At 52.9% G+C, this 26,976-nt stretch overlaps 1 protein-coding gene across 1 annotated transcript in view; it reads right to left on the bottom strand.

Moving 5' to 3' along the window:
- Positions 1 to 3,831: 3,831 nt before the first annotated feature.
- Positions 3,832 to 26,976, bottom strand: part of EMP2 (epithelial membrane protein 2) — a 35,489-nt gene continuing 12,344 nt past the window's right edge. The window contains exons 2-5 of the mRNA XM_016159679.2: positions 16,213 to 16,358; positions 14,001 to 14,091; positions 9,875 to 10,021; positions 3,832 to 7,272 (exon numbers count right to left, since the gene is read on the bottom strand). Coding sequence (XP_016015165.1) covers positions 7,085 to 7,272; positions 9,875 to 10,021; positions 14,001 to 14,091; positions 16,213 to 16,290 — 504 coding nt within the window. The 5' untranslated portion in view covers positions 16,291 to 16,358 and the 3' untranslated portion in view covers positions 3,832 to 7,084. The remainder of the gene's footprint in view (positions 7,273 to 9,874; positions 10,022 to 14,000; positions 14,092 to 16,212; positions 16,359 to 26,976) is intronic.

Below are 26,976 nucleotides of genomic sequence, written 5' to 3'. Positions count from 1 at the left end.
TATATATAATACTCCTTGCTCTATGTTTACCTCCAAATGTAAAATAAAAACCCATCTGATTTATGTGCATGGGTCTGATCCCTTAAAACGAGGGTTTTCAAACTTTTGGAAAGGCTTAGACAATTCAGATTCTGGATCATGCCCTGAGATATTTAACAGACCTCCATTTTCACAAGTATTCCATCTGCGCCCTAAATTGCTTCATATGCACACACACATACATAATCATTCTCTGTTTTATGGCCTGCACCCCCATCCTGCTGGGCAGGTGCTCAACAAATATTGGGCCAATGGGAGACGGAATGGACTACCGTCAGAGCTAAGCATTACCCTCCTGTGCAGATTAGGACACGAGGTAGTTTGTTGGAGCCTCTCGGCTTCTAACTGCAGAGTAGGACTGGAACCAGCAAAGAATCTGGGGCCCACGTGTTTTACATCGCACGGCTCTGCCTCCCAGGGGTGGTTTGGTTGGTCACAGAAATCCTGGGCTGTGGCCTCGGCTGGGAGCAAGAACAGTAAAAGACCGATCACAGCTCCTGCCCCGGGGGTGATAAGTCGGAACCCCAGCTCCTTAAAGCCAGACCCGCTCTGTTATACGCTCGCCCCAGGTACCCGGCCGAGATGCTGCTCCTGCGGCCATCGGTGTGGGGGTTACACAAGGCCTCCTCCAGTTCCAGTCCTGGGTCCCTTCCATTCCAGGAGCTCGAGTGGGAATTGTGGCCAGAAGCGGGTGACGGTATGGGGCGTGTGGGGGTTTCTTGGAGGCTGGAAGCATCTGATCATACACCCAGGTGCAGCCAAACCAAAATGTATATATATTTCTAATCTCCTGTTGGGTTGGGAATGTGTTGCGAGGCCAGCTTGAGAGAGGAAACCAGTCGAGAAAGAGGAGATCTGGGGGAGATCTGACAAGGGAGGCACAAAGCACATGTCTGAATTCCCTTACAGCAGTGAGGACACTGGAGTTTATGCTTTTTAATATTACTTATATCTTCCGGAAAATGGACCCACATAAGAAAGATGAGATGGAGGGGGGCCATGGTAGGTGGCATCACAATCACCCCAAAAGTGTTCACATTCTAGTCCCCGGAAGCTGTGAATATGTTACTTTGCATGGGAAAGGGGCTTTGCAGGTATGATTAAGAATCTCGAGATGGGAAGATCATCCTGGATTACGAGGGTGGGTCCTTCTAACAGGGAGGGAGAGGAGCAGAGGGGATTAGTGGACCAAGGGGGCCATGTGCCAAGGAGTGGAGGTGGGCTCTAGGACTTGGGAAAGGCACATATTCCCAAGTGGAGGACGTGGGCTCTTCCCCTGGAGCCTCCAGACAGAATCAGCCCTGCCGACAGTCACCGAGACCGTTTGAGGCTTCTAACCTGCAGGAATGTGAGATAACTAATTCGTGTTGTTCTAAGCCACTACGTTTGTGATGATCTCTTACGGCAGCCCTAGGACACTCGGACAGGACTGAACGGAAACTACCAGGCAGATACCTCCGGTGGTACCCAACTGACGGGCAGCCCTTGAAGCCACATCGCAGAAGAGGAAATCATCGTCTCCCCTCTTCCTAGCTTTCTGATGACGTCCAGCAGGTGTGTCCTGATCGTGGTTTAACACCAACACGTCTGTTCCTAACCTCCTTCCTTAATCAGCAATCCTCAGGCTCAAAACCTCCTGCAGGCAAGTTTGTCATATGCATTTAATAAGCGGCGTTGCTTTTCATCACATCTGGTTTTTAATTGGGTCACTTTGACAACCGATGCTGATTTTCAACTAGTAGTTTCCTTTTGAATAAATGTATTTATATAAAAAAGAGTTGATTAAAAAAAAAAGTGTTCAGTAAAAAATAGTATAGGCTGTACACACCTGCGAGCAAAGAGCACGTAGGTGGGCTATGGACGAATACATTTTGGGAAGCACTAGTTTAACCGTGGGTAAACAGGGAACTGGCTTCCGCTGGGATTTAGTAGACATTTGCCATTCTGTTTGATTGCCCAGCACCTTAACTTCCTTCCTCGGTTGGGGAATTTTCTTCCGAGTCTTGGTAAGTTGCAAAACTTACCTCCCACCACATGAACCAAAAAACGCCTGCTAAACATTTCCTTGCCTCCCTTGCAGCGGGAACATGGTCACGTGACCCAGCCTTCGCCATTCGGAGGCACCGGGCCAGGCTCCCAGTCCACGGTCTCTTTCTGACAGAGGTACTGGCTGTGCGGGATCAAGTTCCTGGTACGAGTGGTACCGTCGTGTGGAGACGGCAGCGGTTTCCTCATCAGACTCCGCTATGTGGAACATGAGGCAATTGGGGGGATTCGGCTGCCTGCTCCCAAGCCTGTACGCCACCTAACTTTAACACATTTATTTTCTAAATTGGCCGAGGTCACTGCTGCTTGCAACTAAGCACCCAGTTGCTAAATTTGGGTGCTATCGGCAACAGACACTCTAATGGGGAATCGGCTGAGTGGAGGTGGCAGAGCGGAGGGCGTCGAGGACGTGCTATTCCAGGCTGGGGAGCGGTGGCCCTCGCATGGCCACTGCAGAACATGAGGTTTACACCAAAGTCTGGTAAACGTTTTCTGTAAAGGGCTGGATAGTAAACGTTTTAGGCTTAGTGGTCCGTATGGTTTCTTTGACAACTACTCAGCTCTGCTTTTGAAAGCAGCCAGGAACGATATGTAAATTCGTGGGTGATGCTACATGCCAATAAAACTTTATTTACAAAAATCAAGTGGTGTCCTGGATTGGACCCATGGACCATAGTTTAATCCTGGTTTAAATTGGCCCCTATTTTCTACCAACAATGTATTTGTGGATACCATAGTATCAAAAAATTGTAGAAACACACCAGGATGGAGTCATGTACAGCTCCTTAGAGCCTTTAATAAGTTCCTATGAGAAAAAGTTAATTTAGGGGCAAAGATAATCCATCTAATGGCCAAAATGAAAGAAAACACGGCTTCAGCAAGATGCCTTCTGCCCGAAACCTGCAATCTAAATTGATGGATGTGGAGGTTTGCAGGGATGGGCAAGGCACATTCTCAACCAGGGGTAGAATGTCATTCTTCAGGATAAATCATATGCGAGGCCACAAGCATTTGGTGAATGGATGAATGAATGAATGAATGAATGATAGGCTAATTTCCTGATTGGAAGAAATATAAAACCGAGTACTCTGGGGTAACATCATTCACCTGCCACACAGACAAAACAAAAACAAAAAACAAAAAACAAAAACCCAAAAACCTAGAAACACAAACATGAACAGTGGCCCCTAGAGGTTTTAGTTTGTAATCCCTGGGTGGAGATGAGAAAATGTGGGTTCCCTAGATAGCTTTTCATTACTTTTGTCATTTCTTAGGTCAACATTAAAGATCTCCCTCTTCGTGAATGAATTTTTCTCTTTTCAGTGGAGTGTGCTATAAAGATGGTCTTATTTCCACCATCACCCAAACCTTTAAGGCAGAAGTCTTTATTAAATACAAACTAAAGAACAGGACTGGCTACATAATTTGAGAACCATGAGAAATGAAAAGGTAGGGCTGTTTGCCGAAATATCATTAAGGACTACTAAGACGGCGTGAATGGTTCACTGACCAAGCCGGGGGCCCATCGAAGCGTGGAGCTGCTGGTCGCTGGTCCCAGGAGCTGGCCCCCCCCGGAGGCAGAGGGCGTGGAAGATCGTCCTGTGACTGACTGTCAGACAGTCACTGCTCGCTGTAAAAACTGCACATTGTCTCAATGAGAAAGCGGGTGGCCCCCTGCCATTCCAAATGGCATTTTACCCTAGACGTTGGCCTAACGGGAACATTAGAGTCTGTTGCTCCAGGCGATTTGCTTTTAAACTTTATTTCTCATGTACAGTTTCAGGTTATACAAAACATAGAAAATGGACTATTCGAAAGGCACATGAAGTACAAAGTATCTAACTACCCCTAAAGTCACATTTGTCCCCAAACCGAGATTCACACTTAACCTCTAGGCCTCTCCCTAGCATTTCCTCATTACCACTGCTCCCCCAAATATACGAAACTGTCCAGCGAGCTGCGTTGTAAACAACCTTCCAACTATAAGCGAGTTTAGTAAACCCCCACCCAGGCATGACAATGGTACGGCTTCCGTCTAAGCTACTGTTTAGTGTGTTTACAAACAGGCTCGGGGGACCGGGTGTCCTCGTCATCAGTTAATACAGAGCATCCTGGAACCTCGTTAGGGATGCACACAGGCACGCAACCTGTAGCAGAGGCTATGGAGAGTATTTTCCTGTATTCAGGTATAAATATGTACATTCGCTCAGAGCAACAAATCGATTTTCCAAACTCAACTGAAGAGACCCAGAGTAATTTTGATGCAAAAAAAAAAAAAAAAAAAAAAAAAAGCCCAAAATGAGTTAGTCTGTCTCCATCCAAAGCCCTTCAATGAAAGAATTACAGTACTTCATAAAAATGTCCTCAAAGGCACAAACTACAGTTCCTTCAAGTTGTTGTTATCGGTAATATATCTGGTCCCACTATTTGCTTCTGGGATGTCTGCGCTACTTTTCTTTGTTGTCGCTGTTCCTTGAGACCTGATGATAAGCGCTGAGGGCTGATTCTGCCTACAGGCCCGAAGCCGGGTCGTCTGCTCCCCCATGCCCTCATCAGCTTTCCTCGCTCCCCGAAGCACGCTGCGCCGTGGGGGGAGAGGCGGCACTCGCGTCTTGCGGAGCCGGGCGCTGCGGGCTGCGCGGTGGTGGCAACGAGCCAGGAAGGCCGGTGGCGTCCTTTCGGATTCTCGCACAACCCCGAAGCTCAGGGGGGAAGGAAATCCAGGCGCTGTTTGGGGATCAGGCTTACCAGACTTCCTGTCTGGAGGGTTGTTTGCTGCCATTGTGGCCACCGGGAAACTACAGAAAAGCCACCAGGGTAAAATGCTCGGGGCACTTTCGACCTGCCTCTCTCCAGAGGCCCAAGCAGCCTCCTGCGAACCCCAGGGTGTGATCCATGTTCCCGTCCGCCACATGCTCAGTGACAGTTTTCCGTTAAGGCAGGAGGTGACACTCTGACCTGTCATTGCCCCGAGGTCACCCTGCACTGTCCTTGCTGGTGGCTTCTCCGTGAGTGCCCTGAGAGAGGATGTCTCGATTTGCTCGCTCCTTGCACAGTACCTGGGACGTGGTCAGCATGGAGCACTCGTGACATGAACTAATGACCCAGTCTTGCACGTAAGGAGCCCGAGGTGGCCTTAAAACTACTCAAAACAGAGACGCCTGCCTAGCTCCTCTGGAACTGGGCTGATGGCAAATCACCGCGCCCCTTCGCAAGCCAAGTGCAGAAAGCATTTAAAGAGCTCCGGCCCGAGGACTTGGGGACAGTGGGGACAGGCCCCACGCCGGCCCAGGCCCACCTCCCCGGCAGCACGCTCTCAGCCCCAGAGGACAGCCAGCGAGGCGCGGAGAGCTGCCTCCAGGGGCATTTCCCTGGGTCACCCGCACCACCACCCCCCTCACACCTGAAGACCAACTTCCCGAGGCCACGTTTCCCTGCGCCGTCCGCGAACGGCCTGGAGCACTGGCACCTGCCCCGCTCAGGTCTGCGGATCGCGGCCACCGGGGTCCCTCTCACGGCTCCACTGGCTGTCGGGGACTCCGGGACGATCCGTGAGAGTGAACGGTCTCCGGATGAAACAGACGCCGCTGCCTGACAAACGCCGGGGCGAGCGAGCGACACTCGGGCGGGCGGCTCTCCGCGTCTCCGGGAGCTTTTACAGATCGGCAGGCACACGGCCGGCTCCCCCCGCCCCGCCCCCCGGGCCGCCCTCTCCAGTCCTCCGTCGTGTTCTTCGCAGCCTTCAGCAGGGTTTGAGCTGTTTCCCTAACCGGTTTTCAGTCCATCTTCTCCATTAGACAGTGAGCCCCGCACAGAGAGAGCCAGTCTGCACGTGGTCTCCGCGTGCCTGAAGCACCGCGGTCGGTAACTTATGTTGATGAATGAATGAGTGAAAGATGGGTCCTCAAGGCTCTAGAAATGGGGTTAGTGAAGGCCAGCCAGCTTGGAAGGCAGGGCAGGAAGAGAAGGGGGAGGCGTTCTGACTCGGAGAAGGAAGGAGGCTGCGCCCTGTCCCCCCCACACTCCACCCCACGCCAGCTCAGGGTGGCTGGGTAGAGGCACCCTGGCCTGCGACAGGACTTCGGGTGGTCCAGATGTAAGCAGCTGTGGAAGATAGTGAAGAATCAAGAGCCGATGGAGGCCAGGGCTCTGGACTCAGAGCCCCATCTTGACATAACTTGACCTCTGTGAGGCAGCCCTGCTCCCTGGCCCCACGGTCCCCTGCCCTGTGGTACCCGACCCTGAGGCACGTTAGCATCCCCGAGGAGCTGGCTGGAAATGCAGGTTCCCGGGCTCCATCTGAGGACTCCTCCAGCCCTCTAGGCCTAGGGAAAAACCAGTGGCCTGCATTTTCCGAGGTGCGCTAGGGATCACAGGCTGAGATTCTCTGCCTCAGGGTGAGCCCGCATCTAACCCCCAGGTTAAAGATGACCATCCCCAAGGCAAGCAGGTGACATTGTCTGCAAATCTAGGTGGCACTTTCTGGATCCAGCCCACTACAGGCGGGTGGGGGCTCTGGGCGGGATGTAGACGGACCAGCAGGGGCCAAACCTGGCTAAACCGGAGGAGGTTTCGCCCCTCACCTGGGCCCCGCCCACCCCACTTTCCACCACTAACGCCCAGAGATTCAGGAAGGGAAGCTGAGGGGAGGGAGGGCCTGGGGGGGCCAAACCTGGGCGAAGTTGTCCCCCCAGACCTGGCTTTCTCAGACTCTTGTCATCGGATCACGTAACCGTGGTTAATCATCCTGCTGGATTGTTGGCTTTGTCCTGTTGAGATTTTCGGATGGGCGGGAATTCCGAATTCCGGCCTTCATAGTCTATTATTCTCTGATCTCAAGAATCCAAAAACTCTTTTTTTTTTTTTTTTTGGCTTTTAAAGGAAACAATATGTCTGCTAGAAAAACCACACACACACACACAAAAAATGATTATATACAAAACGGTTATCTGAACGTGGATTCTGTGCTGCGGCAGAAGCGACCGAGCGGCCGGGGTGTCTATTTGCGCTTCCTCAGGATCAGGTACATGAGGCCACTGATGAAGGTGAACGCGAAGGCCACCCACGCCAGGATGAAGGAGTAGCCGTAGCTGCCCCCCCAGGTCTGGGAGTAGAGGTGCTTGTTTTTAGCGTGGAAGTCTTGGCGCCGGTCCGTGTAAATGGAAGCGGCGATCATGACACACAGGCCTGGCGGAAGAAAGTGAAGAGACCCCCGGTCAGTCACGCAGGCGAGGGAACGACGGCCGGGGCCGCGGGTCGCCGTCGGCTTTCACGGCGCTCGGCAGCTAATGTTTTGCGGCAGAACGTGGCTGCTTCCTGTAGCCATTTTGCTTCCCATTCTGGCCAGCTGAACCCAATTTTACCTGGGCGGCCATGTGCCCAGCCCAGAGGATCAGTCATAACTGGTCTAAGCCCGCAGTCAGCCTGACACCAAACAGTTCAGGCTTTGCGAGACCCGTACATTTCCTGTCATCAAACACTCAGCTCTGTACTTTCCCTTGCTCACTGCTTTAGATACTGTGAGGTCAGGGTGGAGTGTCTGGAGCTGTGGCGTCCTTTTTGGGACCATGAGGGGATCCTCACTGGCTCTCTGAAGGGACGGCATAGAAGGATGAAAAGAGTGGGGGTTCTCGATGCTGCTGCTGAGGCGCCGAACCAACCCCGGCACCTTCCACCCCCGAACTACTTGTTACATAAGAAAAGTAAAGGTCTTGGTGGCTCAAGTCGTTGTTAATTGGATTTTCTCTTACTTGCAGCCAAAAACATCCTAACCGAACCTCCAGCATTCACAGATATTAGTGCGAGAATGAGGTTAAGAACGCAGATTTTCCTCGGGGGGTCCCCTGTCCCTCTGGCCAGGTGGGACTGTCCATCAGGCCCCCAGCCCTTCTCTGGCCAGGAGACTGACTACATAAGACGATCTCTGCTGATCAGACTCTTGCTCCTAGACCTGAGTCGAGAGCGAAGTCACACTGTCTTCGATTCACACTGAACCTGCCAGCGCCTCCCTGCAGTGACCGCCCGCCCGATCCTGCTGCCCAAACCCTCTTTCCAAAACCCGGTTCTCAGCTTTCCCTTCGCTTGCCGCCTGCTCCCCCAGAATCCCATCTCGTACGTGAGTTAGAGCATCTGGGCTCACACATGACAACCCTGACTGATAATAGCATCTCAACACTCCAGACTTGGGGCAGAACGGGGAGAGGCAGGTCCTTGGACCAGAAAATGGCCAAAGGAGTTGCTGTGGGTGGGAAAGAAGGGTGTGAGTCTCGTATCAAAATCTGGGCAACTTCTGTATATCCAGGTAATCGGTTTTGACTAAACGGCCTTACAGACAGACAAATGGAGACAATGACAGAATGCAAACGTCAGTGGGTGACTCCCCAAGGCCCTTCTCTGCATGTTCAGGGATGGTATTCAACTGCCCTTAATGGGGTGAGCTGCGGGATGCCCGAGCCTCTTACTGGGAGATACTTGGGAAGTAAAGGAAGAGACAGACCAGACGGCCCCTCACGGTGCCCTCGGGCAAGTCGTGTCACATCTCTCGGCCTCACTGACCGGGTCTGGGTCACTGCTCCCAAGTGCTGGGCCCCTGGATGGGAAAATGAATCCCCGGGTTCTAGCCCCGCAGATTCTGATACAAGAGGCGGAGATGGGGCCTCGGGGTGTGCACCACAGAACGGTTCCCGAGGATCCTCGTGGACCCGGGGCTCAGGGGCTGAGTGACCTTCCAGGGTCTTTCACACTTGAAATGCTTTTCATCGTCCGCCTGCGCCCTGTAGGGACGATCAATGCCTGGCTGGTGGGGTAGGTCCCCCGAGGGGCTGCTGCATGTGACCAACCACCCTGCTTTGCCCAGGGCAGAGGGGTTTTCTGGGATGGAAGACTCTCAGCCTTAACACTGAGACAGCGCCAGGCAAACCGGGCAAGCCGGTCACCCTCCTGAGCTGCTGACATGCCTCAGGTCCATGCTGAGGGCGTGGAAGGACTGACTTCACCCCAGGGTGCGGGGTGAAGTCTGGGAGGTAGACGGCCGGAAGGAGGCGGTGGTTAGAACCAAGCAGCGGGTTGGCACCGAATCCCAGGTTTTTTAAATCCTCATCAAGCTACTTATTAAATCCAGATTGGAAAGTACAATGGAAGTGGCTTCCAGAAAGCTTCGACTCTCTACTGAGAAACAGCAACAGATGACCGATCACGTTTTCAGCTTCGCCACAAGCCGCAAGTAGTGGAAAGTGCTCTGAGACAACTTTTTTTTCTCTAAGTCCTCCCAGGAGTGAGGCCATGTCTCGTTCATCTCTGTATCTCCAGCAGCCCCCAAAGGCCTGGCCCTGAATGGGCAATTCTGACATCAACCAGCCTGAAAAATCATTTGTTGGCGGCTTCCCACTAGCTTGGGTCAAAGGTCCCCAAATCCTACAAGACTAACATGCAACACCCCGTGGAGTCCAGCCCAGCTGCCACCACGCCCCCCTCCAGCTCCGCACTCCGGCCCCCCTGGCCAGCTCCTGCCACGGGGCTTCGGCCATGCTGTTCCCTACGCCTGGCACACTGTTCCTTCCCCTCTGTACCAGGAGACCACACTGTAGACAGCAAGACCGACTCGCCCTGTGGATTCCAGCTCAGGAAGGGCGACTCCTGATCCCCTCACTCAACCCGGGCTCCAAAACACGAAATGTCCCACTGCGACATGCAAACGGCTCCCCCTTTGCCAGCCCCCGCCTGCCACACTCCTCCTGCCGGTGTCCCCTCGTGGGCGGCGGGGAGGGGGCGGGGCTCGCGTCTCACTTACATGACAGGAGCTGGATGATGGAGGTTAAAATGAATCTCTGCCCCTGTTTGAGGCGGAAGAGCTGCAGCAAGAAGAGCAGGAAGGCCATGCAGCAGAGGATGGTGGACAGGATCATGGTGGCCTGGACCACCTGCATCGTGGCGTAATCTGCGGGGAAAGGAGGGTGCAGGGCTGAAGACCACAGGCTGCCCGGACCCCAGCGGGCAGAGACGGTGACAGCTCGAGTCGGGGGACTCTGTGTGGGGCGCCAGGCTGGTGTCAGCACCGTCTGAGCACAGGGCAGCCCGGGGGTCTTCCCGACACCCCTCCCTCTGGTGTCCGTTTGTCACTGGACCGGACAGGCTCGTGTCCTTATCTGGAAAATGGGCCGAAAGCCACCTGCTCTGCATTCTTCCCAGTCTGGGTCACTGCTCCCAAATGCTTGGTTCTTACATGGGGAAATTTTTTTAAGTACAAACCCCCAGGTTCCAATCGGGCAGCTTCCGGTTCAAGAGGTCAGGATGGGGCATGGGACAGGTCAGGAATGGGGGCCTGCACTATACAAAGACCTCCGGAGGGACTCTTGGGGACTTGGGGCTCATGGGACTGACTGACCCGGAAGTACACAGAAGGGAGTGACCTTATGATCACTACTTAAGAAAAGGAAAGAGAGTTTTCAGATTAGTCCCACGGAGGGCAGTGTCAGAGGTCGGGGCTCCACACAGGGGGGTGACAACAGAGAAAGGAGCCAATCTCGGGGGAGGGAGCCGCACGGGGAAGGACACCGCTGGCGCCCTGCACCGCCTGCGTGGGCCTCGGTTTCCCCACTCGTGAAACGGGAACAGCAAAGCTCCCGCCCCAGCAGGCTGGGAGAGTGGGGTGAAGTCATGCGTGGAAGGATTCTCGGGGTTGCCCCCGAAAGGGAGTCCTATGTAAGGGCCGGACATTATCACCAGGACGCAGGTCAGCTGGGTGAGCGGACAGTGCCCAAAGCTGCAGAGGAAAATCTGAGAAAAACTTTCTTCTTCTTTTTTTTTTTTTTTCCATTTTTGCAATTTCGCCTGAAAATTGGAGGGCATAGTGTTCAGTCCTTAGTGAGCTGTCCGGAGCGATGGCTCTCGTTCACGCTGGCCGCACGCCCGGCCCTGGCCCCACGGCTCCTGCCCAGAAGCCTGACAGCCACGTGCACAAGGACGCCGCGGCAGCGTGCGAAGTCCAAGGACAGGCAGAAGGAAACTCAAGTGACAGCAGTCGGCAGTGGCTGCCCTCGGGGCGGGGGGTGGTGGGAACTGAGTGGAGGGGAGCCCGCGGGGATTTTCGGGGGTGATGGAATGTTCTCCGTGCTGCCCCGGATGGTGCATACCGGGGTCTATGCATAAGGGTCAAAACTCTTTGAACTGGGACCTTCAGAAGTTAGCATGCTCTTGCTTGTAAATGATAGCTCTGTTATAAAAACATCCGCCAGAATCTCTGGAGGTGCTGGGACCAGGCGGCGGCAGGGTGGGGGCGGGGCTGTCAAGTCCAACGTAGGGCCACAGTTGTGACCCTCTGGCTTTAAGCAGTGTTCCCCAAATTTGCCGGACCCCAGGAACCACCGGAGGTTTGTTAAAACTAGATTCCTGGGCCTTTCCCCATGAGAGTCTGACACATTCTGGGTGGGCCCCAGGAGTCTGCATTCTTAGCAAGTACCCCAGGTGGTAAAAAACATGGCTGCTGTAGACTCAATGCTTATGTTCCCCCCAAATCTATACATCGACATCTTCACCCGTGTCATGGGATTTGGAGGTGAGCAGGTCACGAGGGTGGGCCCCTTAAGAACAAGACCGGTGCCCTTAGAAGAAGAGGCACGACACTTGCTTCCTGTCCCTGCTCTCTGCCGCAGGAGGACCCAACAACCAGGCCGTCTGCGAACCAGGAAGAGCATCTGTCCTCACCACACACTGATCTGCCCGCACCCTGTGGGAATAAGCGTCTGCTGTTTACGCCACCCAGTCCATGGGGGCCTGTAACGGCAGCCCGCACCAACTGAGAGACAGCAGTGTGCTTTTAGAACAGGGTTTTTCAAAGTTGGGGGGTGGGCACAGAAGGCTCCACTGGTGGCCGACAAGCTCTGTGTACGTGGGACCCAACAACACTCACCTCCCGAGGGGGACATACACTCCACTCCTGTTTAAATGTGTCTGTGAACCTCGGGGAGGGGCTCCCCACCTTACAATGCCTGCTAACTACTGGGTTTGGTGGTGGTTTTGTTGTGAACGAGAAAAGAACCATAAACAGGCTTCGGGCTTTCAAGAGGCAGGTGTGTCTGGTAAGGATTTAATAACATCGTTTGATTTGCAATGCAGCATTTTTAAAAAGTTTTCTTTCTTTCGTAGCAAGTGATGCCAGGTTCTCTCTTACGATAGGGATGTAAAGTTCTCTGTAAAGTAAATTGATGTGAAGAAAAAGTGAACTGTTTTAAAGTAGGGATCGGCATGTTTTTTCTGGAAAAGCTGCACACAGAGTAACTATTTTAGGCTTTGTGGCCACATCGTGCATATTCTCCTTTGTTTTGCATATTCTCCTTTGTTTTGCTTTGGAGCTTTTGTTGTTGTTGTTGTTTGCGTTAATAACTCTTTAAAAATGTAAAAAAAAAAAACATTCTTAGCTCATTGAACTGAATTTGGGTGGTAGTGTGCCAACCCCTGTTATCTTGAAGAAAAAATAACAAACAGGCAAGCAATTCCACGTAGGGGACATGGCACGGGAAAGGGCTTGGGGCCACCGCCACTGAGCACGGCCCGTCCTCCCAGCAGACCAGGCACACTGGGGACACTTGGGGCTAGCAGGAAACGGGGACGAATGGTCGCTTCCAGGGTCAAGGGTCAAGGGTTAACACGGCGGATACACAGACCGAGGGAGGCGGGCGGGTGGCAGGGACCACACCACGTGATTCAGAGCACAGGCTTCGGAGCCCGTCGCGTCTAGATTGCGATCCTGGCTCCGTCATTGATTCCTGGCTGTGTGACCTTGGGTTTCTGCTCTGGGCCTCCGTTTTCCCATCTTGGAACTGGATCTATGGTCCCTGCTTGGCGGGGTGATGAGATCGTTCATGTAAAGGACAGAGCCCCATGGCACGTAATAAACCTTCTATAGTGGTGGCTTCCATCGGAATTTTTGCTGCATTTTATTACGGACGTCGATACTGTTATCAAGGGAACAGTGCGACTTTAACAGCCAGTGAGCAGGGTCTCTCTCTTTCTCCCTAAACGGGATCGCCAGATTTGGCGAACAAACACAAGCAAACACAGAGGCAGAGCGCCCGTTAAATCTGACAATCGGATGAACGATAATTTTTAAGTATGTCCCGTGTAGTATGTGGGACGTAATGAAACTAAACCGTTCACGGTGTATCTGAGATACCGACTCAGACTGGGCATCTGGTATCGTCTCCGGCACTGAGACCCGCGGTGCCTCGCCCATCAGCCATCGGTTCTATGACAGAGAGAGGAGCCGTCCTGCCCAGAGCGGAGGGGGGTGGTCGGCGTGTTTTAAGGGGGTTCCTGCCTGCGCACAGCTCTTCCGTGTGCTCCAGCTCGCGGAGAGGCAGCCGCTGCGGGCGCTTTGCTATTCTCTCCAGTTTACAGTGGAGAATATTGCGAATGACCTGCCCCAAGGTAAGGCGACACAGCTCCCCAGAGAGCTAGCTCTCGGGTTTCTGCCACCGCAGGCTGCCGAGATAGGGAAGAAGTGACAGGAACGCCAATTAGGTCTCTGCCAATTAGGTCTCCCTGATCCCATATAAAGGGGAGGCTGGGATAAAAGAGGAGGGAGCGAAGAAAATGCCAGATGAGACCTGCAGACAGGGTGAGGGAGGGAAGCTCTGCTTGGCCAAGAGACAGAGGAGGGAAGGACGGGCCCCATCGCGGCCGGGGTCGGTGGCAGCCGGGGTCGGTGGCCCTTCCAGCCTCTGGCTTCGTCACACGCCCTCCGGTCTCCAGCAGACGCCGTCCCCAGCTCCAACATGCACTGAGCTCCACCCCCCAAAACTCCAGACCCCCCCTCAGCCAGGCCCCGCCCAGTAAGTACAACGGGGGGGGGGGGGGGGAGGAGTCAGGGAACAGCATTCTTCCTTCGCTCTGTGCTTCTCCATCAGGTTCACACTCACCGTCAAAGTCGTAGCCGATTTCTGTACAATTCGTGGCATTGAGGCAGATTCTCCAGACATCTGCAGAAAACGTGTCCCCTACCCACCAGGCCTGTAACAGAAACGGAAACACAGGGGAAGGCCGACGGTTAATTACGAAAGCGCCGACTCCTAATTAGGTGCGAGGCAGGGCAGTGAAAGGCTGTTCTGGACCAGGGCTTCTCAATGCGCAGCGTGCACTCGGGTCGCCTGCGGACCCGGATAAAACGCAGATTCTGACTCTGAGAGGTCTGGGGTGGGGCCTGGGATTCTGCATTTCTAACGAGCACCCAGGCGACGCTGATCTGACTAAAGTAAGAGACGGTCCAGGCTTTCCTGGGGTGGAGAAGCAGGTGGTGGCAACGAGCAGACCACGGTAAATGCCACCAGGACCACGGGGGGGGGACGGCAGAGGCGGACCAGAAAAGGACGACATCTAGCAAGGGGGAAGCCCGGTGCGGACGGAACGGTCCGCCGAGATTCTCTCGCCCTCCGTCCAAGAGCTTTCATTTCTCTCTGCGCTTCCACTCTCCCTGGCCCCCGAGGGCCACCTTCTGCCTTCCGTCCCCGCCAAGACTGGAATCTCCCCACCCCCCCACCCCCGTTCACCGAGTCAACAAATGTTCACTGAGCCCCCACTACGTGCCACGCTACAGTGCCAAGCACAATTCCTAACTCATGATGAATATCCTCTGACTCACTGGTTGGCACGAACGTCCACCTGTGTCTTCCCAGTAAGTGTCACGGTCATCTGAAGACGTGGGCAGCTGATGGCTTTTCTGACCTTAATGTCTACCTACCCCACTCTCTATGTCTGTGACCTTTTCAGGATCCCTAAGGACCAGGTGCAAGAAATAGAAAAAGGAGATGCTACGAGAACATTCGATACCGTTTCCCCGAGCGGAGAGCCCTCTGGAGCACAGCAGGTTGCAAATACTTTAACTCACAGCCCTGCCCACTCGCGGTCGCTCTTCGAGCACCTGCAGGAACCCAAACCTGATCATACACTCACCTGCCCTTATAGGATCTAAAGCCAGGAGATCTGAAAGGGTTCGAATCCCAGCTCTGCCACTGACTGCAGCGTCAACACCAGCAGGAGCCCTAGCTGCCCCGAGGCCCAGTTCCCTCGTCATAAAACGGTGGCAGGAGAGGACCGACCTCAGAGACTTGAGGTGAGGACAACTGAGATGATGCACATCCACGGGCCTCGGCCGGGACCTGGCCTGAGCGAACGCTCTCAAGTGACATTATTAATGTTATGACGACTACACATACGTGGGCAGAGCTGGTGGCCGCTGCCACTCAGAAGGTACCCTTTTTGGCTTTCTGAGCAGTGTTTCTGACTAAATGTCTCTGCAGTGTGAAATTATCAGGACCGAAACCAGGCCTTTGGATGGAGTATACGGCATAGGGGACCTCTGGTAAAAAGCTTCGTTTCCTGCTGGGAGGGATATTAATCTATATCAATGGGTTATTCACCCAAATCATCCCTTCCATGTGGCTGAGAGCTGGATACTAAAGAAAAGAGTTAAATTTTTCATGGGAACATGGCAGAGCTAGAAGAGCCCCAACATGGGCTCTGCCGGGGAGGGCATCGCCAGGCGGGCTAACGAGGGCCCTTGCTGGTGTGACGTTGGAGGCAGGAGGGGCAGAGATCACCTGGGATGGGTCACCTGGGGAACCCAGGGCTGCGGACCTCAACTGGGGGTGATTTTGCCCACCATGGGACATTTGGCAATGTCTGAAGTCATTTTGGGGGGTGGGAATGCTGCTGGAATCTCGTGGGCAGAGACTAAGGACGCAGCTAAATGTCCTACGGTGCACGGGATGCCCCCCCCCAACAAAGAATGATCCCACCCAAAATGACAACAGTGCCAAGGTTGCGTCACTGACCCCAAGAGGGATGAGTTTAAGCCGCGTCCCCAAAGGGCTTCCTACAGCCAAGGTGTCACGCCAGGCTCTGGAGGAGAGTCAAGGACGAAAGTAACAGGTTCCTGCCCACCCAGACCTAAATATGGGACGTTCTGAACCCTGACCCTTAGGGCAGGGCCCGCAGGCCTGGGCCGAGCGAAGGGGCACGCACGCCTTGGCGGGGAGGACAACCCCAAATCCCAATCACCTCGGGGGAGCCCGCAATCCAACCGCTGCCTGCAGGATCCGGGGTTTGGGGACAGTCCGTGGAAGGGGGACTTACATTGTCGATGGTGGCGATGAAAAGCAAGGCCGCGGAGGTGATGTGGAAGATGATGATGAAGGCCAGGAGCACCAGCATTTTCACAGGGCGCGGCGGGCCGGGGTCACGTCACGTTAAGAGCCCAGAGACAGGGGGCGGGGGGTGTGCTAAAGGGGGCGAGAGAGAGAAATTCGAACGTTGTCAGTGACAAAGCCCAAGTAAAATGTAATAAGACGAGCGACTCCAAATGGGGCGTAGAACGTCGAAAACAGCTCTTCCCGACTTCCTCGGCCTGGATGGAGGCCTGATCAGAGCCCAGCTTCCTTTCCGAGGCTGTTCTTGGTTGTATCCAGATGCCAAATATTCCTTGTGGCGGAGTCGGGGAGGAGCACCAAGTAAAACCTCTAATTCAGAAAAGCGTCGCACCTCCTCAGCGTGCCGGGGCACTGGGGCAGGGAGGAAGAGGTCTGAGTGTGTCTGCCACCCACCAGGCGACGCCCTGGGAACTTCGTTTGCTCTGAAGGACACGTACCCTCTGAGCTGACTATTCATCATTACAGTCCCTGCTGTGTAACAGCAAAAGTCATCCTGATACAAAATGCTTCCCAATGATCTCGCCATTTATAAAATCCATCCCCACTCACAACACCCCTCCTCTTAGTATCTACCCTCAGTTGAACGACGTCTGACCATGATGCACCCACAACGTGTGGCACACGGCTGCCCTTTTATCTTCCTCCCTCTGTGAAAACTGCATTTCCCAGGCTCCCTCGCAGTTGGCTTGGACCTCATGACTAACTCTGGCTAGTGGGCTGTCAGCAACGTGGGCGGGTGTCAGATCAGGGCTGAAGCAGTTCCGGATTGAGGAGCAGGTGTGAGTTCTCCGGGCTCCTGCCCCCCGATGTGGCAGCTGGGATGCTGCAGCTTCAGCACACTGAAGCCTTATACTTTAGGCAGATAACTGCGACTGAGACAGAAGCCTTTGGATGTTAAACCACGGATATTTCAGAGTCAATTTTCTGCTATGGCTGGACAGTCTGAATAATACTCAACAGGAAGCAACTGCACAGTAAAGTTGGAAATCTTGCAAGAGAACTAGGGTTGTGCCAGGTTGACATCAGTGACACTGGAGAACAGCTCAGATGGCACTAAAGGCACAAACGCGCAAGGACTCGTCTGAGCTGGACCAGTTCGCAATAAAAGAGAGAGAAGACAAACATGGACGATGTCGAGGGGGGGGGGGGAGGCATTCAAAAGAATGATCTAAATATCAGAGGGTTAAAGGCGACGTCTGGAAAAACTGGTGAGGTCTTTGAACATTTGTGCAAACATGACCGTCATTCTTGGTCAAACGACATGCAAATGTCAAGTGAAGATGTCACGTCAACCAACCTAGTTGGAAGAATGAACGCTACCAGTCCCGGAAATCAGCACCTGATTCGTTTTTCTTTCGTTCCAGTGATTTGTGGAGTTACTATTACTGAAGTTTTGTAGAACATATAATTTTCAGTTTCACATAAAAATATAGTCCAAATCAGATATTTACAATGGCATTTTAGTTTTATGTGGATTAGTTTTACATGTAACAGTCTCTCTCTCCCTACACACACACACACACACACACACACACACACACACACACCTGTTTCTGAACTATTTGCGAGAAAGTTGCCTACACCATACTTTTATGTCTAAATATTTTGGTATGTGTCTCTGAATAACAAGAATGTTCTCTTACATAACCATAGTAAGATCACAAGAAATTTTACATTACACACACACACGCACACACACACACACTAACTCTCACACTTAATCTCATCTATAGTTCATATTCAAATTTCTCTGATTATCCCAATAATGTCCTCAGCTATTTCTTTTTTCTGATCCGGGACAAATCCAAGATGATGCATAACATTTTTTATCACGTCTCTTTAGTCTCCTTTACTCTGGAATGGTTCCTCAGCCTTTCCTGGCCTTTTGTGACATTGCCATTATGTAAGAGTATTTGTTTTGTCAAATCTCCCTCAATTCGTTTCATGCTCCTTGATGACTGGATTCAGGAAACGGTTTTTTGGCAGGAGCACTGCGTAAGTGACGTGCACTTCTCAGTGTCTCCCACCAGGAGGCGCAAGATGTCAGTCTTCCCATTAGTGGTGATGCTAACTTTAATTAAGTGCTTAAGAGCCACCAGATTTATTATATAGTTCTCCTTGGTAATTAAAGAGCAATTTGTGGGTGGAGAGAGGGTATTTTCACTGTGCTAAAATGTGCGTAATATAAAACTTACCATTAGTGACATTTGGTACATTCGCAGTGCTGTACATCCATCAGCACCATCTCTAGTTCTAGACCATTCCATCACTGCAAAAGGAATCCCTGCGCCCGTTAAGTAGTCGCACCCAGTCCTCCCCCGACTTAGCCCCTGGCAACCACTCATCTGCTTTGTCTACAGATCTGCCTGTTCTGGACATTTCTTATAAATGGAAAGATACAATACGGTCCTTTTGTGTCAGACTTCTTTTGCTTAGCACAATGGTTCCAACGTTCATCCTTACTGTAGACTGTGTGGGGAGATGTTTTAGACAATGGAGAGCTCTGATCACTCATCGAAATATCACCCCAAGAGTCTGAGCATCCACTGATATTTCTGAAATAGCATCATTAAAAAAAAAAAAAAAAAAAGCCTTTTCCTGATACCAACTCTCCCACCTAGAGAGTCATGCTGCATGAAACTCTCCCCAGGACTCAATAACCATGAGCCGGGAGCCGTGTGGCTGCAGAGCTCGGGTTGGGCGGTCCCAGCTGCAATTCTGTGCATCATCACTTGGAATAACCCAGTGAGCCAGCTCAGAGATTCTTCCAATTCTTTCAAAAAGCATAAATCCCCCTTTGTTTAGGCCTGCGTCATTCCTAGCTGCCATCATATGCTGCCTCCAGAGAGTTGCATTTCTGACTCTCACAAAAAAAAAAAAAAAAAAAAAAGTGTCATGTACCACACTGAGCGCCACGGAACTTTAATATCAGCAGGAACACCTGACCACCAATCTCAGCAGGCAGTGCCATAAACTCCAGGGTGATAAGTGCTTCGTATATTGTCCAGGGCAGATGACACAAATGCTTACAGACACATAATTAAGACTTTTCTATAAAAGGAAGAAGACAAGGTTTATAAGTCAGTCTTCCCCCAAAGGACATAAGTTAAATGTTTCTGGACATGATTTTGGATGGTATAGTCACTCAGGGAGAAGGTCCCCATCCTAATTCTCAGTCGACTGAGAAAAAAGACCTAGGTTGGTGTTAGTCTGTGTCTAACGGGCGCCATTTTTTTTTTTTTTTTTTTAAACAAAAACAAAACAAAGAACAGAACTTTGGGCAGGCCAGAGTGTGTAGTTAGAATTTAACAATGTTGCTTTGATATCGGCATGTTTATTTTAAGGTTCTTTCTTTTTTACAAGAATTAATACCATTTACAGTAGTGACAAAGTTTCCTTTAAACAAATTTACTGGAGTTTTAAGAAAGATATTATGTCACTAAGAGGACAGGTGGTCTTCAGTGTTAGCAAAAATCCTGAGAGCATTCTTAATTTGCGTGAACACTTGGGAGTGATTTCCGTCAGAATTCCAGACGTTGGGAATAAACTCCCACGGAGAAATGGGTGAGTTTTTACAGGAGGTCAAGTAAGGTCTTGAGTCCTGCGTAAGAGGAAAGCTTGGCAGCATACAAGGGTGGCTATGGATTGGTTTGAACTGTTAAGTATCCAGGAAAGTTAGAGAATAGAGAAGTAAATGTCGCCTACTTAGTGTTTTCCCATGGGGACATCTGGAATTCAGATTTAGTGACCTCGCCAGGAGCTTTGGAGGAAATGATTCGTAAGTGGAAGAGATCGTGTGAACCTTCGCGAGGGACTAGAGGTGGCACCGCACCCCCGTGTCTCTGTACCAGAACGAGTCTCCGCGACACCGGGCTCCCAGCTCCCTTCCCAGAAGCAACCCCTCTTCTCAGCTTCTCGTGTCCCTATCCAGGGATATCGCTAGGTGGGAACAGACGCTCGTCCCTCCTCCCGTTTCCCTGTGGCGGGGGGCTGCACCAGAGGAACACTTCCGGCCTCACTCTCTCCTTCACTCCAGACTGGAGGAGGCATCCGGTGTCCACTTTCTGGACTGCTGGAGCCCGGCCATCAAGGCAGCACTTGGCCCTTCCTCACACCTCCTCCCTAGACTAGGAAGTGGGTGTGTCCGCTCTGCAGGAGCCCAGTTTCCCTTGGCTGGAGGGGCCCAAGGGCTAGTGGTGGGTAGGGCTGTGGAGCCCAGAGCTACAGCAAACCAGTTTGGCCACAAGTCTCAGCTTAGTCAACCCGGCCTTTTTCACCTAATAACATCCCTCAGCGAACATTCTCTTCCAGTGCACACGAATCCACCCCATTCTCGGAGCGGCTGCCTGACGATCCACGGGGTGGCTACGCCAGTCTCCTCAACTAGTTCCCTGTCGTTGCCCACTTAGGTCATTTCCAGGCCTTTCGCTGCTCTGAACTACAATGCCAGTGAACGCCCGTGCACTTATTTCTCCGTACAGATTCTTTGAAATGTAAAAGTGCTGCATATAAAGGGTATAAAGATTTAATTTATTTCATTTTTGATTTTTATTGAACTGAATTAAATTCGAATTCGATTTACTGCACAGCGTACTGGACACTGTTGGTGCTTCGTTAGCCTTGATTTTCAGAGGGTCTTCAGGAGGTGAAAAATATTGGACCAAATCATATACATGGCCCGGGTGGGCGGGTGAGCCTTGAGGTCATGCTTTGCCTCATCAGCATTCCTTAGTTCCCCCGGAAGCATCACTCTGGCCTCTGCAGACCAGCCTTTGCCATCCCCAAGGCTCTCCCCAGAGCTGCTCTCTCCTTCCCAAAGCGTCCGGCCACGTTTACCTCCTTTCCTCGGGAGGCACCGAAGAAGACAACTCCCCAGGCTGGGTATGGGATGAAGCCTGGCCCGCCGAACCCGGGTGGCATCAAATTCACCCTTGCCATTCACAGAAACTTCTTTCTCCTTCAAAACGTGTCATGCCGAACGCCGACCCTTTGTCCCCCTTCTTGTCCTTGCAGGCCACAGTGCTCTGCCAGCCTGGCCTGGTCTCGGTGCCCTGGAGCAGAGCTCTCTGGAGCAGTCTCTCCCTTCCGCATCCAGCTGGCTCCCTGTCACACTGTCTAGGCCTCAGTTCAAACATCCTCTCCTCGGAGGAGTGTCCCTGATCCCCCAGTGTAAAGGATCCATGCCCCCTCCAGCACCGTCTAACCCAGTGGCCTCTATCCCAGCCCCCTGGTTTATTCTCTTCAGAAAACGTTCACTGTCTCCACACATCTTGTCTGTTCGCTTGTCTGTTATCCATCTCTCCCTCTGTTCCCTGCTGCGGCCGGCGCACGGGAAGCCGCTTGCTGTCATTTTCCAGTTCTAGAAATGCGGAATTGCAAAGGCCCTTGGAAAACTCAAAGCCCTGAGTGTCCAGAGACGGGGAACGGATGCCGTGACTTGCTCTGTTCCCACAGCAGAGCGGGAGCAATGCCAGGCCTGGCGGGTCTCAATGGGAGACCCCCCCGCCCCCGCCCCGTGGGTGTCTGACCATCCTTCCATAGTCAATGATCATTTCCCAAAAGCCTCTGCTGCTTTCCACACAATCTGCACCCGGCAGTTCCAACCAGGTCGCTTTGCCTTTGGTGATTTCTTCTGGGGCCACCTGGGTTTGGGCATTACCTGTCTGAGATGTGAGACTGCACTAGAGGAACTTTTCAAGTTCCTGACTAGAAATCAAGGTCCTATGATTGGCAGAATTTCTTTTTTGATTTACATAATATATGTAATGAGTAAGGGGGAAAAAAAAGATAATAGAACGAAAAGGCATATGATGAAGAACAAAAACAAAAAAAACACAGCCTTCTGTCCTATCCTCGACCTGATCCCTAGAAACCATCATTTTTAACCCTCTCGGCCATCTTTTCCTCTTCACAGTTCCACATTTCCAAACAATGCTCGAGTACTTCTATTTCCCGATTCATCTACTGTAAACGTTACTTACTTCCAGCCTAGGGGGCAGTTTCTTTCACCCATCGTCCCAGTACGGTCTTGTCACTCTCACCTCAAGGACCGTCACTGGCATCGTGACCGCGTCGGCTGTAAACTGCAGAGCCACACAGTGTACCGTGATGGCACGTTTTCCGTAAGACGAGCAAACGAAAACCTCTTCTTTTCTCTGGCGTTACTAGCTGCCTGTCTCCCCCATCTCCGCGGCTCCATCTGTCTCCCACATGACTTCGGTTCTTTCCATACTTGTTATCACTCCAAGTCTCCTACCGTGGAGCCGGATGCGCAGCAAACGTACGGTTTCACTTGCGAGCCTGTGGTTACGTTCATCTTCCGCAGTGGTCTCGCCCCGGCCGGTCCCTCTCTAACTCTCTTCTCTTCTGCTCTCGGCCACGTGCAGCCTCAGCAACTGCTGCTGTCCCAGGACGAGGAAGGAGGACATTCCTCAGGGAAGACTAGCAAATTTGCACCTGGCCGTGGCCAGGGGACAGGATGCCAGCAAAACCGCGAGAGATAACGGAGATAAGGCAGATGCCTGGGGAGGGGTCATCCCACAGGAAATCGGACTCCTTATGATGAAAGATGCAGTTTTACGCAGCACGTCTTGTATGAGATCTTCACGTCCAGCACGTGAAGCTAACGGAGCAAGGTAGCATCGTCCCCGTTTTACAGATGAAAGACGGAGGCTTGGAAAGGGTCCAGGTGACTTGCCGAAGCATGTAGAACTGCGACTCCAATTCCTGGTTTTCCAACTCCAAATGCAGGACATTTTTCTACTACCCTCTTCCCTGCTCACACGCTTAGGGGTCTAATGAGAGTCACACGGTGGCCTCATTAAAAATCAGGCGAGAGGGCACAGCCAGTGTCAAGTCCATTTCTTTGGCTGGATTTCCCTCAAGCTTTGCACCGGGCAGGAGAGACCTGGGAGGGCAGTGTCTCTCTGCACCGGCTCACTCGCTGAAGCCGAGATGTGAGTGCGCTTATTAAGAGAGGGCCGGATGCAGAACTATGCCTTAATCTTTCTTCATTTGTACTAAATATAGAGTTTCCTGCCTTCTTATTCTAATCCCATTAGCTCACTGGCCACGCTGAAACCCGTGTTGTCTTCATTGACTTACACTGAGACTGGTTCGAATTCTGGATCCTTAATCACTAAAAGGACTCATTCTGACACAGTAGCATGGACTCAGTTCTGTTCTTCTCAGTTTATGGTCCCATTCCACCCAGAAACTCAGGCAGGTCTGGCAGAGCGCTATGCCTGGCCTCCCCAGCCTTGATTTCAGTGCGCTGCGTCTTTAGACCGAAGGCCTAAAAACTCCCCATTCTACAAAACGCCCATACAATAACCACAGGAAATAATATAGAGCACAGGATGTTAGAACTTACAATTAAAAAAAAAAATTTTTTTTTCAGGAAAAATATCAGTAACCGGAATAGGAGGAGCAGCAAATGGGTTTCCACTTCCTTTGGGCGTCAGAACTGGAACCGGCAAAGGTGAGGAGGGGGAGCAGCAGGGGGCCGGCGCGGGGTGGTGTGGGCGGGGCCGCAGAAACCCTGCACAGGAACCAGCACCTGTGGCTCCGCGAATCTCACTAAAGGCGGATGGCTGACCGGAGGAGGGGCTGTTCCCCCAGAAATGTCCATTCGGATCTCAGATACACCAAGAAGTGCCATCTCCTCGCTGTCTCTTAAACAGAGGTGCTGTCCTGCTCGGTCCTGATCTATCGTTTGCTTGAAAAGTGTGCGTGTGTGTGTGTGTGTGCATGTGTGTGTGGACGCGCACTGCTCATCTAGCCCTGGGTGTGGAGAAAGTCCTGCTGGTGACTCCGTGGCCCTCCATCCCACAGAAACAACACCTGGATTGCCACTGATGGCCGGACGTCGCCATCGGGGTCTTACAGGTGGAGAGGAGGCCCCGGGCCTGCCAGCGAGGGTCCCCTCTTCTCCTCCCTTCATTAAAAGCACAAATCTCCACTGCAGGGAGCTCAGCCCCTGCCTGCTGTTGCACGACTGCTCTGGCACACGCCCCTTTGTGTGCAAGGAAACGCGAGCGAGCCAGCCGCCTTCCCACGGGGAGAGAACACGCTGTTAAGATGACCACTCGGCCCGCCCGATTCGATTCCCACGCTCGCGAGTCCTCCCTACAATGTAAACCGCAGCCCGTTCTCGGCCTGAGTTGGAGCCTTTTCCTGGAATTGTAGGCGAAAGGACAATCCTGTGGTGTGAAGCCTTTCAAAAGAGACCTGAGCTGTCTGGCACCTCGAGGTCCAGGCCGGTTCCCCCAACCCAGCAGTGCTCCGCCCACAGCTCCCCGCCTCAAAAGGGAGGCGCTGGGCTCTGAGCCCTGGGGAGGGCAGGCTGGTAAGCGGCTTCCTGGGCCACACGGCCTGACAGACTGACTTGCAGACGCACTCTAGAGTTGGCAGTTTAACCCCAGGCTGGCTGGGACCCAGGCCCCGCCCACTGCCCATAGTGTTCGGAGGGGACAGTGGCTTCGGCCTCCGTCTTCGGGAAGGCAGAGGTCACCTCGGCCTCCTGCCCTGGTATCTAGACACCCGCCAGATCCAAGATGCCCTGGGGATGGTGGAAGCCTGGGTTGCCCAGCTCTGCGCTCACTGTGGCTGGGGCTTCTGGGCACTGAGCCCACACTTGGCTCCGTCCAGAAATGACAAGAGGCAGGATTCTGGGATCTGGCAAGGCTCCAGGGCAGAAGCCACAGAGAATGATTCCGCTTGCTCAGCCCTGAGTCCTTCGGTCCATTGGAATTAGAATACCCACGGCATCAGTGGTAACAGTAGCCAGCATTTACCGCCTAGTATGTGCCAGGCCCTGTTCGCTTTAAGCTCTTTACGTGTATTAACTTATTCATTCCTCACAAAAGGACCGTGGTGTAGCTGTTACAATTAGCCTTATTTTAAGGGGAAAGAAAATTAGGTTCAGAGAGGTTAAGCAACTTCCCCAAGGCCACACAGCTAGTAAAGGCTGGAGCTGGAATTCTGACTCAGACAATCGGCCACGAGAAAAACCACGTTGTCCAGCCTAAATCTGACATTCTCTTCCCTTTTAGGGTGCTGTTACTCTACGGCCTGATCAGGGGATTGGTCCAGAGTCCTGGAGCCACATGGGGCTTCGGATGCTGCTCGTCCCTGCGTATCATTCCTCCAGGCCCCACAGTGGGATGCGCCGTGTGACGCAGGCTGGGGACAAGGGAAGCAGAGAACACGACGCCACCCTCGAGTCCCGAAAGCGCTTCCCTCTGCCGGGCGCAGCGTCAACATCTGTCAGGTGGTAAGGGCGAGCGAGGACCGTGACCGACTTGGCAGGCGAAACCCTTCTGCTGACCAGCCTATCGCTCACCGTTTTCGAGCAGAGCAACTGCTCAGACAACGGGCGTTCCCTGAGCACGGACCACGGGGCCGGGCCCGGTGACGTGCGCAGGTGAGTAAGGCTGGGAGCTGCCGGGTACAGGAACAAGCGCGTACCAAGAAACAAATGCGCCGTGCGCTGCGAGAACACAGGGGCAGGTGTAATGAGCGCCATGCGGGGTGGGGGCGGAGCCAGAGGTTCCCCCGGAGGAAGCGACATCTGAGCTGGGCGTCGGAGGATGGGCTGTCTGCCAGGCGGGGCCGTGGGGACAGGGTGTTGTTGCAGGCGAAGGGAGCAGCATGCTCCGAGGCCCAGAAGCCTTACGAGAGTGAGTAGGGTGTGTGCTGGGCAAGGCCCGGGGCTGAGCCAGGATCTACGCACGGCGAGAACCTAACGGGCCTTGGAAGTATGAGTGTTACCCTGGACGCAGCGGGAGACGGGAAAGGTTTTTAGGCAGGAAAGTAACCGGATCCGCCTCTACAAGGAAAAACATTCCACGGTCGGGAGGATGGGTTAGAAGGAGGCAAACTGGGGGAGCTGCTGGAGCAGCCCTGGGAGACATGGTGAGAGTCTGGACTGAGGCAAGCATGGGGAGGTGGGCCAAAGGGAGAGATTAAGAGCTTTTCAGCGAGAAGCATCAGTAAGAGTGGGCGACAGGCTGGGCGATCGGGCGAAGGATTCTGGGAGTCCTTGGCTTGTGCCGCAGTGGATGCTGTTTCCACGAAGGCACTTGGACTGGACCAGAAGGAGCATCTGAAGGAGGAGGGACACAGTTCCTTTGGTTTTAGAAACATCTGGTTAATAATGGCGGAAACGTGTTGGGCAGTTGGAAACGTGGGTGGGACTGTCGCTCGGGAGAAACAGGACTTGGGAACGGGAATCCAGTGTCGTGGTGTGCGGATGAGAGAGGAGCCACTGGGCGTCATGAACTATGACCCGGGGAGAAAGTGAGGGGGGGAGAGGGGCGGGCGGGGGAGGAAAAGCCAGGAAAGGAGACAGAAGTGTGGGCACAGAGCTGGGAGAAAGCCACGAATGGATCGGGGGACCCGGAAGCCAAGACGCAAAAGAATAGAAAACAAAACAAAACAAAACGAAACATCAGGACGGAAAATTCGCTCGTCGGCACACCTGGTAGTAACGATTTCAGCACAGCCAACTAAAGCCCTTCTTCGTTTTTCTCCTTGTTCCGCCGCTCACGATCTCATGGTTATACTGCAGTCGTCTACTCGGGTGTTACTAGCTGTCCTGCTGGAGTCGGGGACCTGGGATGTCTTTACAAGACGATGCTCCCAGCACTTGGAATAACGCCTACTTTACAGATGGTGCTCGATAAATAAT

The sequence above is a fragment of the Rousettus aegyptiacus genome, unplaced genomic scaffold (assembly GCF_014176215.1).
Source record: "Rousettus aegyptiacus isolate mRouAeg1 unplaced genomic scaffold, mRouAeg1.p scaffold_m13_p_8, whole genome shotgun sequence".
NCBI classification, from domain to species: domain Eukaryota; kingdom Metazoa; phylum Chordata; class Mammalia; order Chiroptera; family Pteropodidae; genus Rousettus; species Rousettus aegyptiacus.
Note: the sequence above shows the minus strand (reverse complement) of the source record. Positions and strands in the feature narration are given on the sequence as shown.